Source organism: Peromyscus leucopus, chromosome 6, assembly GCF_004664715.2.
Source record: "Peromyscus leucopus breed LL Stock chromosome 6, UCI_PerLeu_2.1, whole genome shotgun sequence".
NCBI lineage: Eukaryota > Metazoa > Chordata > Mammalia > Rodentia > Cricetidae > Peromyscus > Peromyscus leucopus.
Window position 1 is genome coordinate 48541886 of NC_051068.1, and position 18835 is coordinate 48560720.

At 37.2% G+C, this 18835-nt stretch overlaps 1 protein-coding gene across 1 annotated transcript in view; it reads left to right on the forward strand.

Moving 5' to 3' along the window:
• LOC114691745 (TGF-beta receptor type-1-like) overlaps positions 1-17951 on the forward strand; it is a 45788-nt gene extending 27837 nt beyond the window's left edge. Inside the window, 1 exon segment of the mRNA XM_037207295.1 lies at positions 17783-17951. Within this exon segment, the coding sequence (XP_037063190.1) occupies positions 17783-17951 (169 nt within the window).
• The last annotated feature ends 884 nt before the right edge of the window (positions 17952-18835 follow it).

The window sequence follows — 18835 nt, forward strand, 5'->3', positions numbered from 1 at the left end:
CATGGGTTTATGGTTTCTTTTCAAATTTTTATTTTGCCCTTTATACATGGATCTTCAGAACTACTGAAAGTAAAGATTTTGAGAGGTAAATTACTTGCACTGTAGCCTTTATTTTCGTCCCTTATTTGAAGCAAATTAATCAGTGGGGTTTATTTTAATGTAATTCAACACATTTTTTTTCGGAAAATAAATACATAAGATATTCAGGTATCAGAAACATGTGATATTGCCTCAAAGTATGCTTAAAATAGAAAAATACAAACATTTTTCTGTGTGTCAATGAAGCAATCTGAAAGAAATAACAAAGAACAAATTTTAGAAAACATGCAGTTCACAGAGCATTTTAAATTACAAATCATAAATTATACAGTCTACATTTTATTTTGTTAAAGTTTTCATGATAATATGAAGTATCTTAAGGAAGGTTTTGGAACAGAGCTGTTAATGTAAATAAAATATCTTTTCTTATGTAACTTCTGCGCTATGAACAAAGTAGCATATGCATAGTATGGATTAGTATGCTTTCATTACTTCACCTCAGTCCTTGTCACTTAAATATATTTTGTTAAGGTTAAATGATTTTGAAAAGAACGTCAAGGTCATCCTTGAAGACAGAGAAACAGTAAAGGACACGTTGGAGCCCTTTATAAAGTAAGGATTGAGGCAGTCAGTTTAAGATCTTTGATTCAAATAAATCAGAGAACAAATTTCCATTAAACCAAATTAAATTTAAAATGCTAATATGTGATGCAAAGAATCAAAGGGAAACTGATTTAACATAGGCTGTACTGAAGCCTTGTCTAGCTGAACACAGGAATCAAGACCCTACATTTGTATGTCTGTTGCAGGTCAGTTTTTACAACTTGTTCATGACCCACTAACACAGAAAGCACATGGAAGAAGTATTCAGAAACTCATCCTTGCCTGAGATTCCAAGACTACACTTACCACACTTATGAAAGTGTGGTAAATCAAATATTTGAATAACCAAAGTGAGACTTTCAGGTTTAGCATCTTCAGTCATAGCTGACGAGGTTACAAGAACTCATGTGTTCATGTTTCTTATGTTTCCTGTAGTTTTTTCAGTTTCTTTAAACCATACAATAAATAATGATCTTATTTAATTTATATCTTCTCACTAGGTGATGGAAGAGTGGTGTGCCTGTGAAATGTCTGCTCACATCACTCTTCTGAATAAAACCCTGTGTCTGCTAAATGGCACATAGTAACAACAGATAAACATTTATTTCACTAATAATGATCTCCCCAAGGCTTAAAGCAGAGTCTCATTACCTTGGGAGATAGAGAGAATTGCTGTATCCCATCAGAAGAATTCAAAGGGATAACAGACAGCATGCAACATAAGAGAAGCACATTTTTAAATAAATCTATCAGTTTCATAGTGCAAGCTACAGAAGCAAGCAAACAAACAAACCAACAAAAACAAAAACATACTTTCACTGGCTGAGATATACTTAAAATTTTTCAATATTTTTGGTACATTTTAAAGGCCCGAATTTGGCTCCTGTGAACAATCTGACTCCCCTTCTCATTTTTTTTGGTTTATTATTATTATTATTATTATTATTATTATTAGTAGTAGTAGTAGTAGTATTTTACTTTTCTTAACTATTTATGGACATTTAAAATTTTTATTAAACTATAAGTACATCACTTCCCCCTTCATTTCTCTGCCTAAAACTCCTCCAGTGTCTCTCCAACCCTTGCTGTGGATATCGCTCTGTATAAATAAACACTGATTGACCGGGAGCCAGACAGGAAGCATAGGCAGGACTAACAGAGAGGAGAATTGAGGAAGCAGAAGGGCAGAGAGGGAGACTGCCTGGAGCCGCTGCCAGGACAAGGAATATGTAAGGTACCAGTAAGCCACGAGCCACGTGGCAAAGTATAGATAAATAGAAATGGGCTAAATATAAGAGTAAGAGCTAGACAATGATAGGTCTGAGCTAATGGCCAAGCAGTTTAAATAATGTAAACGTCTGTGTGTTTATTTTATGAGTGGGCTCTGGGACTGGCGGGACTTGGTGGGACCCGGAGAGAAAAGCTCTCCAGCTACAAACCTTTATAATATTCCCCATCTTACTCTCTTTCTTAAACCAATGGCCTCTTTTTCTTTCATTATTATTATTATATAAACACACATGAATAAATATATAAATACAACTTGCTGAATTGACTTGGTGTTTCATTTGTATAAGTGATTTCATAACCACTGTGTATTGTAAAAACATTTAGGGCCTTATCCTGGGAGAGTCTAATTCTGCCCCTCAGCATCCATTAGCTGCCTCTAGTTCTTTGTCGAGTGATGGGATCACACAAGATCTCTCCCTTTTTGTGTTAGCACGTCTATTAGTATTGTAATTGTTTGGGTCTTGTTCAGGCAGTTGCATTCTTGATGTATCATATGTACAGCCTCCCGTCATTTCTAGGAGACACGATCTCACTGCAGACTTTCTGGTCCTTTGGATCTTACAATTATTTCACTTCCTTTTCTGTGATGTTCCCTGAGACTTGGGTGCAGGAGTTGTGGGTTTACAAATTTATCCACTAGGTTTGGGATCCTCATGATTATTTTTGCATTATGCCAAATATGGTTTTCTATAATAGTCCCTGACTACTGCCACTGTAAGCTTCTTTGATATGTCTGCCTATCATTTTTTTTTGTGTGTGTGTGGGTAATGTGGTAGAGATAAGAGTAATGTGGTACTGGGTAAGAATAATGAGACAGTAGTAGTAGGTTCTCTTCTAAGACCCATGACCTCACTGACCCTGTGTAATTGGCTAGCTTTCTAGTACCTGCCATAATTTCCTTCCAGGTGAGTGGGCCTTAAATCCAATTACATCACTCTTGGTTATCGCCAAGATATGAGTTTTATTGTTGCATCTTAAGAGATATCTTGCCATGGTGATAATGAAGTTCATAGGCATCACCAGTAGATGAGTCTATTGATTGTTTCCCTCCCTTGGCAGATTACATAACAGCTCTTGGTATGATGGAAGCCACATCACAGGAAGGAGGATTTCAGGTAAGCTCTAGTTCAAAACTTCTTAATCTTGTGTCTGAAGTGCATTGCATCTTTAGCAATAGGGACTTACTTTCCACTTCTGTGATGCAACCAAGTGCAAAAGCAATAGCACATACTGTCTTGGAGCTCATTTTGACTGTCATGACCAGCAACTTCAATGGGGGTTTCTCATGCCTGGGACTAGGAGTTTTGTTAGATGGTCTGCAGCTCCTGGGGGAAATATTGTCAGTTCAAGTGATATGACTTATTTCAGATAACACACAATTAAAAAATTTAAAACATTATGATTCCTTGAAGCTTCATTATATTCTTTGTGTTATTTGTCCTTCCTCCTTACATCCCTCCCTCTCCTTCTGTAGTGGCTTCACTTTCCTACCCTAATTAAAAAACACCCCATTTTTCCCATACCTATCTTCTTACCTTCTATATTCTACCAGTCTGCTCTTTAACTTCCCTGTATGGCCCTATTTTACTTTCATTGTTTATGTGGTTACTGCAGGTTCTAAACTTTCATCTGAATATTTGGCACTTGGAACTGTAGATAAGAGAGACCATTTGGCATTTGTTGGTTGGAGTTATCTCACTAAATATTTATTAGTTCTATCTATTTACCTACAAATTCCTTGATTTCATTTTTTATAGCTGTATAATACTCCATTGTACATATACCACAGTTTGATTATCCATTTATGTATTAAAGGACATTTAGATTGTTTCCATTTTCCAGCTATTGTAAGTAGAGTGAATGAATATTGCTGTATCTTTAAGTGCTAAAAAAAGAGAAAACAAGCTGGGCGGTGGTGGCACACGCCTTTAATCCCAGCACTCGGGAGGCAGAGGCAGGTGAATCTTTGTGAGTTCGAGGCCAGCCTGGTCTACAGAGTGAGTTCCAGGAAAGGCACAAAGCTACACAGAGAAACCCTGTCTCGAAAAACTAAAAAAAAAAAAAAAAAAAAACAGAGAAAACAAATAATCAAAATTCAAACTTGCATCTGAACAGATATTTATACCTAATAGAAAAAGAAAAAATGGGTTTTCTCCAATGGAGTGTCACTGGGTACATTAATCATACATCACTGCACGTCCCATGCCTGGGAGTAGCTGGTGAACACAGAATGTAATTTTTTTATTTTGTTTTTTATTTGTTTGTTTGTATTTTTTGTGTTATTTTTTTATGTTTTTTGTTTTATTTATTTGTTTACTTATTTTAATAGCGACAGTGAGAGAAAGAATATAGGTGGATAGGGATGTAGGAAAGGTCTGGCAAGGTTTGGCAGAGCAGAAAAAAACATGGTCAAACACATTGTTAAAAAAAGGAGAGAATTTCTTTTTTTCTTTTTTTTGGGGGGGGGTTTGGAGACAGGGTTTCTCTGTGTAGCTTTGCACCTTTCCTGGAGCTCACTTGGTAGCCCAGGCTGGCCTCGAACTCACAGAGATCCGCCTGCCTCTGCCTCCCGAGTGCTGGGATTAAAGGCGTGCGCCACCAACGCCCGGCTAAGAATTTCTAAAAGAAGAAATGCAAATACCTAATACATACATTTAAATATTATTTGACATTATTAGACAACAATGCAATACAAATTAAAACTACCTTGAGATTCTTTCTCACCCTAGTGAGAATGAGTACTATCAAGAAAATGAGTTGGCCAAAGCAGGTTCCATGGAAACTCCTAAAGAACATAGTCTGTTGCCATCACTATAAGTTGCTCTCCCCAAACCGATGGCAAGGCCCTATTGCTGAAACCAACATCTACACAACTCATTGAGCAAGGAGAAGTTGAGCTGGTGACTTCCTAGAACCTTACCCCTAGGGGATGATGTTCTTGGTACCAGAAGGCACTGTATGCCAATGAAAGAGGATATAGATACAAAGACAGCTACAAACATTTGATCCTCAATGGTGTCCTGCCTGCAAGATATGCTAGTACAATGATGGCACAAAGCTTGTTTGAGTAACCAACCAATATTGGATTCAACTTAAAACTCACTCCACGAGATGAAACCCATATCCAGCTTTGGCTGGATGACCACATACCTGAGACTAGATAGCCTGGAGGCCTGGGGTAAAAATCAAGTACTACTGTTCTATTCAGGGATCAAAGCAAGAAACTGATTCTAATGACATTCTGCTATACTTATTCTGCTATACTTGCTCAGCCAGTATCAGAGAAGTTTTCTCCTGTAGCAGATAAGAACAAATACAGAGACCCAGAGCCAGATAATATCCAGAGAATGAGAAACCATGGAACACTCAGCCCTATGTGGGATGCCTCCATCAAATCCCTCTCCTCAGGGCTCAGGCACCTCTGCAGAAGAGAAGGCAGAAGGAGTGTAATAATCACAGGGGATGGAGGATCCCAAGAAAACAAGGCCTTCTTTCTTTTTTAAGAATTTTTTTAATTGATTTTTACATACCAATGACAGATTCTTCTCTTTCCTCCTCCCTCCCCTTCAGCCTTCCTCCCAAACCTACCTCCCCATTCCCTCCTACAAGAAGGTAAGGCTTCCCATGGGGAATCAGCAGAGCCTGGTACATTCAGTAGAGGCAGGTCCAAGTCCCTCCCCCTGCCTCAAGGAAAACAAGGCCTTCTAAATCAACATTAGCAAAGCTGTATGACATTACAGAGACTGTAGCAGCATGGGGAAGGCCTACATGGGTCTGTACCAGGTGATGTCCTGTAGACGAATTGCTAAAAGGTCTTATTAAATAAAAAACATGGAGCCAGAAATTGGGGTTAAAGCCCGAGAGAGATCAGAGGGATAGGAAAAAGCCACAAGCTAACCTCACCTCACTGACACCTCAGTTTCCAAAAAGAGCTACTTCCTGTCTACCCACACCTATATGCCTTGCTGTTCTATTCTCTCATTTGTTCTCTCAGCCCAGCTACATCACTTCTTCTTTCTAGCTAGCTCTGGCACTTCCTCTCTGTCAGTACAGAACTCCAGACCTCTATGCCTAGAGCTGGGATTAAAGGCATGTATCACTATGCCTGCCTAAAGTGTGGCCTTGAACTCACAGTAATCCAGATATATCCCTGACTCCCAAGTGATAGGATTAAAGGTATGTGCTACTATTGCTTGACATCCATGTTTACTTATAGTGGCTGGCTTTTACCTCTGGTCCTCAGATAAATTTTATTGGGGGACACAGTATATTGTGGGACACAGTACATCACCACAACATCCTATTGCTAAAAGAAGTCGTCACTAATACTCTAGAAGGGCCACGAGGGTGTAGATGCATTAAAATAATGAGACAGTAAAACATCTGTGATATGAACGTACATAGGAGGGCTTACTGGGGAAAGCAAGGCTTAAATAGTCATGGAGTTTGGCATGAGGTAGAAATGAAAATGGGGGAGAATTAATCAAAGCAAGATTATGTGAAAAAGTCATATTAAAGTTCATTACATTATAGGCCAATTAAAGAACATAAGTTAAAAAAACGAAACAGTTGACAGGTGATATGATATCCTGCATGACTGAATGCTGCTGCTGTTGCTGCTGTTGCTGCTGATGATGGCTAAAGGTTGTTAATCAAAAGCCCTAATCACAGGTTCAAGATGTATTGTTATGAACTTTGGGTCACAGAAACTGCCAAAACCCTGAAACCAATACTAGTTCTGGACATTACACTTGGTTGCCCATCAGAAGTAGTTTAAAATACCTAAGTGCTGAAGATACCACGCAATTTCCTTGACAATAAAAAGAAACCAAACAGCAACTAAGCTGGTAGCTTCTTCCATGCTGAGTAGCTCTCCTTCTCCTCCTCCTCCTCCTCCTCCTCCTCCTCCTTCTTGTTTTGTTTGTTTGTTTGTTTGTTTGAGACAGGGTTTCTCTGTGTAGCTTTGCACCTTTCCTGGAACTCACCCTGTAGCCCAGGCTGGCCTTGAACTCACAGAGATCCATCTGCCTCTGCCTCCCGAGTGCTGGGGTTAAAGGTGTGAGCCACCACCACCACCACCAGGCAGCTCTCATATTCTTGAAGGTGCTGTACAGGATACTGGATGAGAAAGGATCTCAGCAGCCTTTAACAACTGGAAACTTGAACTGTCATTTGAGATGTGCCCAGTGGCGATAGAGTGGCATGATTGCTGTGGGAGTGAACAACTGCTCTCTGATTAGATCCCAGACCCACACACAGGAGAGACTTCACGCCTGGTACTAAAAACCACGAAATAAGCAAGCAGACAAAAAAAAAAAAAAAAAAAAAAAAAAAACAAAAAAAAACCCATGTGGTTAAGGGGCTTAGGTCCTAGGTGGGGAACTTAACTGTGGTTATGTATCTAAAATGACATTGCCCCAGTTGCCTTCTAAATATTCTCTTTGGCTCCAAAGGCAAATGCTTCTCCCAGTTTTAAGAGAGATGCCTATCTTTGCAATTGACAATAACAGGTAGGAGCTACATTCAGTAAATTAAAAGGTAACCTAAAATGGAGGGAAGGCAGGGAGATTGTGTTACAGAGAAACAACCATGGGATCTGAGGTGCTTGTCCAGTCTGCTAATTGTGATGATATGTGTAGGGTGTCAAAGCACAGAAAACATAAGCATTTCATTATGTGTCAATTATAACTCATTGGCTTATACAAATATATAGCTGCATAAATGTGAAAAACATATTTGCCAAAAAACATATTCCATATTACCATTTGAAATAACAACACATTCTTAATATTATCCTTCATACATATCTCTAAAAACATCAATGGGAAAATACCTAACTTTGACCTAGATATTATCACATATACACACATATGGATGCACACACACACATACACTACAGAAAGAATAGACTTGAAGCAAATGGGTAAACAAAATTGACAGTATTCATTTTATTAAAAACTGGTTAAAGCATTTTAACACATAAATAAGTACTAGAGTCTGATCTATGGTATTAACTGAAAAGTCATAGTAAATAATAATCATAGTTATAATGGAATAACTAAGCTGTTACATTATGCTATAACCTAATGAGAAAGCATTTTACTGAAAATATGTAGTAAATGGCTGATTACATATTCTGGGTGGTAGATGCTTGGCTGGTACATTTGGTAGACCCATATTTACTTTTTCTTTTTTTAAACTTAAAGTACTTTTTCCCATATATTATATTCTAATTATAATTTTTCCTTTCCAAACTTCTCTCAATTCCTCAACACCTACACACCCACCAAAGCCCACACACTTTCTCTCTCTCCCTCTCATTAGAAAGAAAATAGACATCTAAAAATAAAGTAAAATGAAACAAAATCAAAATAGGACAAAATAAACCAATAGGAAAAATAAAAGTCAAAGAAAACTCACAAGAAGATCATACAGACATAGGGATACAGAAATCCCATAAAACCACAAGATTGGAAACAATAATATATTAGCAAAAACTTCTCAGGTTAAAAAAAATGCCCAGACAAAGTGTTAAGAGACAATAAACCAACCAACCAAACAAAAAATACAGTGAGTTTGTTTCATTTGGGGCATCAACTGCCAGGCTTAGAGCCTGCCTTTAAGTGTGGTTTATATACCCAATAAGGCTCCCTTGGAACAAACGAATTTTTGGTACATAGTTATCAACTATAGATAGCATCTGGGATAGGAGTGGAGTTTCTGGTCACTTTTCCTCTCAGTGCTGGGACCTCATCTGGCTTAGACCTGTGCAGGCCTTGTGTATGCATCCACAGTCTCTGAGTTTCTATGTACATCAGTCCTGTTGGGTGTAGAAGGCCTTGTTTCCTTGATCTCTTCTATCCTCACTAACTCTTAGAATCTTTCTGCCTCTTCTTTACAGTTTCTTGAACCTGGAAGGTGGTATTTGGTGTAGACATCCAATTAAGGGCTGAGTGTTCCAAGTTTTGGACCCTCTGTACATTGTCTGACTTTGAGTCTCTGTATTTGTTCCTATCTGCTGCAGGAGAAAGCTTCTCTGATGATGGCTGATCCAGACCCCAATCAGTGTTGTTAGGAGTCATTTTATTGCTATCTTCTGTTAGCAGAACACTAGTGTTTGGGCTCTCCTACCTCCGTGGCCAACCTAGTCTCAGGTTCTCGGCTACCTGACCAGTGTCAGACATGGATTCCAGCTCATGGAGTGGGACTTGGATCCAATCAGATAGTGCTTAATGAATTTCACAACTTTTGTGCTACTGTTGCACCAGCATATCTTACAGGCAAGTCACCATTGGAGATTGAAGGGTTTGTATGTGGTTTGATGTTTACCTCTGGTAGGTAGCCTGTAGAGTACTTTCCAGTACCATGAGCACTAGACTTTAGGGGTGAAAACCCTAGTAAGGCACAAGTTCAATATGTTTTGTAGATATTATCTTCAGCAATAAGGCCTTACCATCAGTTTGCAGAGAGCAATATGTTGCCATGGCAGTAGCCTGAGTGTTTGAGAGAGTCTATTCCCCCTTGGCCAAAAACTTCTTGGCATTGAAAGTTTCAAGGGGGCAAAAGATATCTAGTTGGGGTTTTATTTCCCCTGTTATTTGGTGATTTCATTTAGATTTATTTTTATATATGTACATATATTTAAAAAGCTCTCCTGTAGTAAGTGTCCATATAACTTTCAAATGGTACTGAGTTTGAGCTGTTCCTCCCTGTATTCTCTCTCTTATCTCCCTCTCTGGGAAGATTTTTCCCTCTCCATAATCACTTACTATGTACCTAACCTCTGTGGGTATATGGATTGCAGTCTGATTATCAGAGACTTAACAGCTAACATCCACATATAAACCAATACAGTCTGCATTTGCCTTTTGGGGTCTGGGATAACTTACTCAAGATGATTTTTTTTGCTTCATCCATTAACCTGAAGATTTAATGATTTAAACATAATCTGAGTAATATCCTGTTGTCTAAATATACCACGTTTTCTTTATCCATGATTCCATTTTGGATATCTAAGCTGTTTCCAATTTCTGGCTATTATGGATGAACAAGTATCTCTGAAGTACATCATAGAATCATTAGATTATGTGCCCAAGAATGGTGGAGCTGGATTTTGAGTTAGATCTATTCCCATCTTCTTGTGGAACTGCCACACTGACTTCCAAGGTGGCTGTATAAATTTATACTCCCACCACTTATGGATGAATATGTCCCTTACCCCAAGTCTTTGCTAGCATAAACTGTCATTTGTTTTATTGGTCTTGGCTGTTCTGACTGATGAGAAAATGAAATCTCAAAGTTGTTGGGATTTGTAAGCCCCTGATGCTTAAGGCTATTGGTCCATTTCTTTAAGAGCTTTTCAGCCTCTTGAGCTACATTGCTTGAGAACTCTGTTAAGATCTGTAACCCATTTTTAGTTTGGTTATGTGTTGTCTTGATGTTCAGAGTTTTTAGTCCTTTACATATTTCAGATATTAGTCTTCTATCAGATGTGTAATTGATAAAAATCTTTTCTCATTCTGCCATCTGCTGTTTTTTCCAAGTGATGGTGTCAGTCAGTATTCAGCAGCTTTTCAGTTTCATGAAGTCCCGTTTATTAATTGTTGTTCTTTGTGCCTGTGCTACTGGTGTCTTGTTCAGAACGTCTTTTATTATGCCAATAAATTCAAAACTATTCCCCACATTTTTCTTTTTCTAACCGATTCAGGGTATCTGACTTTATGTTGAGGTTCTTGATCCATTTAAGGTTGAGTTTTATGCATGGTATATATGGGTCCATTCGTGTTCTTGTATATACAGCCACCCTGTTTGAAAGTACCAATATTTTAAGATTCTGTCTTTTCTTTTTCCCAGTGTGTATTTTGTCTCCTTTATCAAAATCCATCTGTCCAAAGGTATGTGACTTATGTCTTGGATTACAATTTGGTTCCATTTAACAACATGTCTTTTTTTTTGTGCCAATATAGTGCTATTTTTAGTACTCTACCTCTTTAGTACAATTTGAGATTGGGGGCTGTAAAACTGCCAGCAGTTCTCTTAGTAATTTAGCTATCCTGGGATTTTTGTGTTTCCATAAGAAGCTGAAAACTGTACTTTCATAATCTGTAAAGAATTGTGTTGGAATTTTGATGGGAATTGTACTGGATCTGTAGGCTGTTTTTTTGGTAGGATGGCTATTTTCATTATATTCACCCTACCAATCCAAGAGCATGCATGATCTTTTCATTTTCTGACATGCTATTCATTTTCTTTCTTCAATGTCTAAAGGTTTTATGATACCAGTCTTTCACTATCTTGGTTAGGTTACACCAAAGCATATTTTTTTAGCCTATTTTGAAAGGTATTGTTTCTCTGATTTCTTTCTCACTGTCATTTAAAAATTATTTATAAAGGTGACTGTGTGTGTGTGTGTGTGTGTGTGTGTGTGTGTGTGAATTTTGTATCCTAATACTTTGTTTACAAAGTGTTTTTCAGCTGTAGAAGTTTATTGGTGGAAATTTAAGGGTCAATTTTATATAGCCATATCTTCTACAAATAAAGATACTTTGACTTCTTCATTTCCTATTTCTGTCTCTTTGATCTTCAGCTTTATTGCTTCAGCTAACACTATTGTACTATAAATACTATATTGAATAAGTATGGAAAGAGTAGACAACCTTGATTTGTTTCTGATTTTAGTGGAAATGCTTTGAATTTACTTTCATTAAGGTTTATGTTGGGTGTGGTCTTACTGTAAACTGTTTTTTATGCTGGGCTTTGTTTCTTTTTCTTTATTCTCTCCAGGACTTTTATCATGAGGGATATTTTTATTTTGTCAAAGGGATTTCCTGCATCTAATGCAATGGTCATGTTAAGTCCATGTTTTCAATGCCAGTTTTGTCTTAAAATATCTACCAGTGTTTTTATTGTATGGGTTCAAGGTCATACTAGTCACAAAGTCACACATCTGTAGCTTTAAAAAAGAAACTAAAATATTATAAATAACTTTACAGTTTTCCAGTTCTCTTCCTTATATATAATTACCCATATATTTTTTCTGGTCTCTTGGACATTCATTTTGCTCCATTTGTCATAAAACTATAGTTTTTCTTACATGTCTTCATGGCTGTGCCTTCATCAGGGACCAAAACAACAACAAAAGGAAAATGGCAAAGACAATTCTGCTCATAGTTTTGAAACTACAGTTCCATTGACTTCAGTACAGAAGTCTTATTCCTAATAATTTAATTCTTGCCATGCAAGGATTACCACCACAAGTCCAGGATCATTCATATCTGTGACTAGAGTAAGCGTGTTAGAACTCTGTTTGCACTCCTCTGCCCTCCCCTTGGGTTATAGCTACATTGACTTTAGACCTGGATTAATGGAGATAAATTGTTTTAGGTTGACTTCTGATACTTGGCATTGCTATTCTTGCCCCATTAGTCAGTTCATGCCTAATAGTCAGAGTTTGCAAATAGCAACTCCATAGTCTCTATCTAGATTTCTGAGTCATGTTCTGAGTGAAAGATGATGGAAGGTACCTACTTTAATACCTAACCTGGCTAGACTCCAAATAAATATTTCTGTAGTAATAAATCTGCTCTAAATCTTTTTCTATTAAGCACAAAATATACTCGTTAGCTGTTCCTTAAGTATATGATTGCAGTCAATAAAAATTTACATATTGCTTACTTTCCATTTTTGTGCGAGTTGTATTTTAGTTTGCCTTCTAAACACTCTTTTTTCCCTCCAACTTTCCCTTGGATCATAGAGTGGTCAGCATTGGCTCTCTCTTTAAGTATACTTATCTACAGTTCATTCATTAACATTAAGGTCATTGTCATGACACTGACAACTTTAATTTTAAACTTTAAAGTGAGTTTATCTTTTTAAAAAGCCTTCCAACAGACACTGTTCCTCTGTATACCAGGTAGCAATGTCCTGCTCTTCATATAACTCAGTTGGATGTGCTTGTAGTAAATGTGAAAATTGGGCAGGAGACTTTTAAGGGTATAAGATTATTTAACTAGAGAATCTAATGTGCATACTAATTGTTGTGGAATCCCTTGGGAATAGAGGTAGTTTAGTGTAGTCATGCCCACACTGACTGGCATAGTTTAATCATGGTTAGACTTCACCTTTGGATACTAAATCACTGACCAATTGCCAGGGAAGTGTGGCTTAACATTATAATTTAACGTCAATCTAATGCTCAGCTACTTGTCCTTATATAGTTTGGTTATGAACAATGCCAACCAGAAGAACTTTTTTCCTTATTATTTAACACACAGCCCCCATCAAATCTGACTCCTCCCAATATCACTTATTTTTGTAATTACTTCTTATTGATCCCCTGACCATGGGGATCGCTCTCTGTATCATGCTATTCATTGTTCACAGCAGATTGGTCCATCTTGTAGGATGTAAGTCAATCTTTGTCATTCCTTTGTATGAAACACTTCATGTGAACTCTTTCTTTTATAAAGTAAAATGTGAAGCACAAGTTATTATAGGGTTCTATAATGCCCTGCACAGTTAGACTGAAGCATCTCTAAATGCTGACTACTGGAAGTTTTCAACCTTCCCTGATTCTAATATGCTGCCTTCTCTGTATTTAGCAATGCCTGTTTTAAAATCTCTTGACTTCTTTACCCACATGATTTATTTATTCAGCCCATAAGAATTGCACTTCGGGAGCCCATCCCTGCATAATTTATAAGAAATCACATTTTTTTTTAAATAATCTGGTCCTCACTATTCTTCATCAGTTTATTCTTCTACAGGTTCTAACTTTAACATGAAATGTATACTGCTGCACTTATTAGTGAATGCATTACATGTCTCTCTTCCTTATATGGTAAAGTGCATGGACAAGGAATTAATGCCTGTATTGTTCATTGATGTTATATTCCCAGAGCCTAGAAATGTGATTAGAACTTATTAAAATTTAATATATATTCTTGGAGTTAATGTTCAAATTCTGTAATGACTATTTGATGGTATTAAATAATAGGTCTTGTTGAATTTAGATGCTGACAGTTCTCCAGTATTGATAGATTTATTATCAGCACTTTAGGTAAGAAAGTAGAGTTCTTTCTTTTGTAATTCAGAGCCTTTTTACTATAATTGTTTGGAATTGCTGCAAAACCACTGGGGTCCATCTCCCACATGTTTCTCATACTTATCTTTGTCTTTCCAGTCTTATGGCAATTGCCCTAGATTCTGGCCTCATTAACTCGCAGCTTCATTATCACTGTAACTTCATAACTGCCTCTCCTGTCTGTCTCATCCCTCTAGTCTACCATGCACAGTCCTACTTAAGTAATCTTCATAAAGGATATTCCAATTTTGTCAGCCCCTGGCTGATGTGTGTTACTTCGTAACATCAGAAGCCTCTTTAAGATCTATCATTTCTGCCTTAACTACTAGGACTTATTTCATTAAATCTTTTTCCTTTGATGCAAGTGGATTCTTCTTCTTAATCCCTAAATTGACATTATATCTTTCATTATCTAAGCTTCCTTTCAGTGTTCTGCCCAGTTTTTTTATTTTTATTATTATTTTAGTTTTTTTCTCTCATCGAAATATCTCAAGTATCCAAATTTTAACTGCATATACCAAATTGAAATATGTGATCATCACATTCTATGAGGCTATCACATTCGCAGATATCTCATGTCACTCATAGATCATGTAGAGGAACGATCTGAAAAAAATAAATCACTGTTTTCAGTCAAGCTATTTGCTATGGACTGCCATCTACTGTGCCATCTCCAGGGATGGCACCAGTCATATTTCATGAAAAGGTGGGGAATGAGGTATAGGCAGACTTTCCACTTCAGTGTTTATACTGGTATTTAGTTGGCACTAATCTGAAATAATTCAAGATTTATTTCCAGAAGAATCCCAGAAGAATTCATCTTTATTGCATGAAGAAAAATGCAGTGAACATTTCTGTACATAGTTCCCTCACTCATGTATAGTTGAGAGCAACTAGTCAGTCTCTAGTGAGATTACTGGGGGGCTCTAAATGAAAATGGAATGCTACCTAAATTCGAAAGCCTTACTAAAAGATCATTTTAAAACACGTATGTCACACAAGATTGAGCAGCTTAGCACTCTGTTTTAGAGACTGTAAGAAATGAGTTTTGAATATTTGTCCTTGAACGGTTTTTTAAAACATGGATTTATTTTTTTTTATTTTATGTCTATGTGCATTTTGCCTTCGTGCATGTCTTTTTACATACAAGCAATGCCCTTAGAGGCCAGAAGAAGATTATCAGAGCTGCTGAAGCTGAGCTGCCATGTGCGTGCTGGTAACCAAACTCCAGTTCTTGGCAAGAGTAGTTACCACTTTTTCCCAGTATGTCAAGTCTCCAGCCCCTGGATTTTCCCTCCTTCCTTCTTTCTTTGTGCCTCTGTCTCTTCCTGTCTGTCTCTCTCCCTGTCTGTGTCTTAGTAATATGTGCAGAGGGTACAATGTGAAATGAATAGAGATGCAGTTAAAGTGGAGTTTGTTATTTTCCTGGGAAGCTTTTATTACTATTATTAATATAAATAATAATTTGAGACAGGGTTTCTCTGTGTAACCCTGGCTGTCCTGGGATTCACTTTGTAGACTATGTTGACTTCAAACTCATAGATCTACTTTTCTCTGCTTCCCGAGTACTGGGATTAAAGGCATGCACCACCAGTGCCTGGCTAAATTTATTTTTATTAAGTCTTCTAAATGCTTATATGTGTACTTATAGATTAGTGCTGTGCTCAGCCTTTCCTAGGAAAGTTTCTTATTGAAGTGGATGGAAGTTAATGAAAGAAGACATTATTGGTCAAAGTTCTGTGTTATAAGTGATTGTTGAGTACTTGCTAAATGGAACAGCCACACCGTCCTTGTCAAGGCCCAGAAAACAGGACAGAAGAAGGGCTGGAGGAATATATGAGCCAGAGAATGGAGGGATGTGCAACAAAAGTATCTTCTGGACAGGACATAGCCTTGCATTCATGAACTCACTGCAGTTGTATTTGTTATAGACCTGTCCAAGATTGGCCCTGTCAACATTTCCATCACAGATAAAGTGAATCAGGGTGGGGAAAAAAAGTAAGAAAAAGTAAGGCTTTGCAAATATCTTTTGTGTTATGTTGCTACATAATTCTCTGTTTTTGCTTTTGTTCATGTAAAACAAGAGTTAGTGTTCTAAGTCTGCCTCCTAGCTCACAGGACTATTGTCAATATAAAATGATATTTTTCAAAGCGTTTTGAAAAACTCATACATTAAAGACAGATTAAGGTATTAGGCACAACTTTTCCAAACTTATAGCACTTGCCATATCAAGGTATTAGGAGATAAAGTTCTTATTCTCAAAATTAAAGGCCATAAGTGCATCCAGTTTTTAGACGGTAAGAGTGATTTCTGCGCTTGGCAGCTCCTAGTAAAATTTCATCAGGGAGTAAATGTTCATGTTAGCATACCTGAGAATATGAGTTCAATCCCCAGACCCATGTCGGAGGAGAAGGAGAGAAACAGCTCCTTGACATCCACATACAAACAATATACAAAAACATACACATACAAACAACAACAATAATTACATTACAATTTCAGAATAAAACAAATGTGGGCTGCTTCTTAACCTAAAGACTCCTAAATGGAGTAATTTTCTCTACGGTCCAGGCCCAAGTCCTCTATCCTTTTTAGCATGCTTGTAGGACTCCCTAAACCAATCCCTAAGAAGCCGTTAAAACTCCATCATATGGTGCTCTCTTCTTACACTGCCTCTGAATTCTTGACACACCTTTTTTTTTTTTTTTTTTTTCATTTGTGACTGTAAGCAGTTTTCTCCTTTTGGTTTTAGAATTTCGCTATTCATTTTATTGGAATAAAAATCAAGTGGAAAAGTAACTGTTAAAATTATATCTTATTGTCATCTCTTATTTATTGGCCTGTCTCACTGTACAATCCAAGCTGGCCATGAACTTAGCCTCCTGAGTGCTAGATTACAGACATGTACTACTATCTCTGGCCCTTCCTAATTTTTGCTCTCTTTCTTCCATATTATTTTGTTTTAAAAGTACATTTGAATATTGTATTTTTATATACTACATTCCCCCTTAAATATTATTTTTTTTTTAATTTTTGAGAATTTACTACATACTGTGTTTGTATCACTTAAAACCTTTGCTCTCCTCCATGCAACTCTTCCATGACACCCAGTGACTCTCTTTGGAATTTGTCACCTCTTCTTTAATCATTAAGGGTATTCAATTATAATTTAATGAGTTTATTTATTGTAATTTAATATAATTTATGTAATGTGTTATTATACATGTTTATGAGAGAGAGAGAGAGAGAGAGAGAGAGAGAGAGAGAGAGAGAGAGAGAGAGAGAGAGAAGCAAGTCTACTGAGCCCATTTGTTTTTGTTCATATGTAGAGGTCTAGGAATGACCACTGTGATTGGACAACCTATTAGGAGCCTCAGTTCTGGAGAAGAATGAAAACATGCTTTGGTCTGTAACATTATATTTGCCCTTTACCATGGTTTGTCTTTTCTTTGTTCAATCTTACTGGCAACTATTTTCTCCTCTTTGGTTTCTCCTCTTCTGTGCCACTCTTTGGTTCTGTGAATGAAATTTGCTTATTTTTTCTTTGTTTCTTCCTGAAAAAACAAATGAACAAATAAGCAAACCTTTGTTCCTTTTAAGAGGACATGCTCAACCCTTTCCTGATCTCTCCAGTTTTCTGCTAAACAACCATCAACAGTCAACAGAGCTCTGCCCAGAGACCACTCTCTTTCAGCTCTTAAATATTTAAATCTTCAGAAGGCAGGTTTTTATTGAATTCAGATAAATGTTCTTACTGTTCTCTACAGTCAACAGTGTCAGCTGTTTCTTCTTGGAGCTGCACCATACTCAGAGAGTCTCTTATTGGCTTTTACCTTTTATACTTACTTCCATCATGGGAAATTCCTCATTGAAGGTGTGGTTCAATGCCTAGATAAGTTTGTGCTAGAAGAATCTTGCAAGGAAAGGTTTGATTAGAACTTCCCTTATGAGTCAGCTGCCTCAGACTTGCAAATAGTCATTCCCCTCTCAGTTCATCAGATATAGAAGCCAATGCCCTCTAGCTGTCTATATTCAGGCAGAATCTGCTGACCTTTTCAGTCTCTTCTTGACTCCTTAGCCAGATCACCTAAGGGTACTCATGGGAATTTAGTTGCCGTTCCATTCAGGGCAAGACTACAAATTATAATTAATTCTGTGAAAAAAAAAATTGTAGACTGCATTCCAACTAATATTGCACATTGGGTAGTCACTGGATAGAGGAGCACCTAGATTCTTACTAATAGACTTCCTCCCATTTTCCAAGCTCTTGGTCCAGAGATATTTATTTTGAGTTGTTCATTCAGTGTATGCACCTTTTCCTTGTTTGCTCTATGTAATGTTCAGTGAGTAGAACCCTCTAAATTTTAAGATATGCATTTATGAAATATTTTCTTTTTCTGTGAGTTTGCCTGGTTCTGTTTGCTTCTTGTTTGCTCATTCTCCCAATTTCCTCTTTCCTTCAGCTCTCTCTCTCTCCTCTCTCTCTGAGTGTGTGTGTGTGTGTGTGTGTGTGTGTGTGTGTGTGTGTGTGTGTGTATGTGTGTGTGTTTCCCCCCTCTCCCTTCTGTAATTGTTGAGGCAAAGTCTAATTATGTGACTTATGCTGGTCTTGAACTCAATTCTGCTTCAGCAAACTTCAGTTACATGTAGATACCATGGCCAATTTATTATCTTAGCTTTCTCCATTGCAGATCTGCTGGGTTTTTTTTTCTTTTTCTTTTTTTTTTGTTTGTTTTTTTTCTGGATCCAATAGGAGGGAAAATGAGTGGTAAACCATCTCATATCCTGGCAAGTCAAGATCTCTCACCCAGACTTCTAGA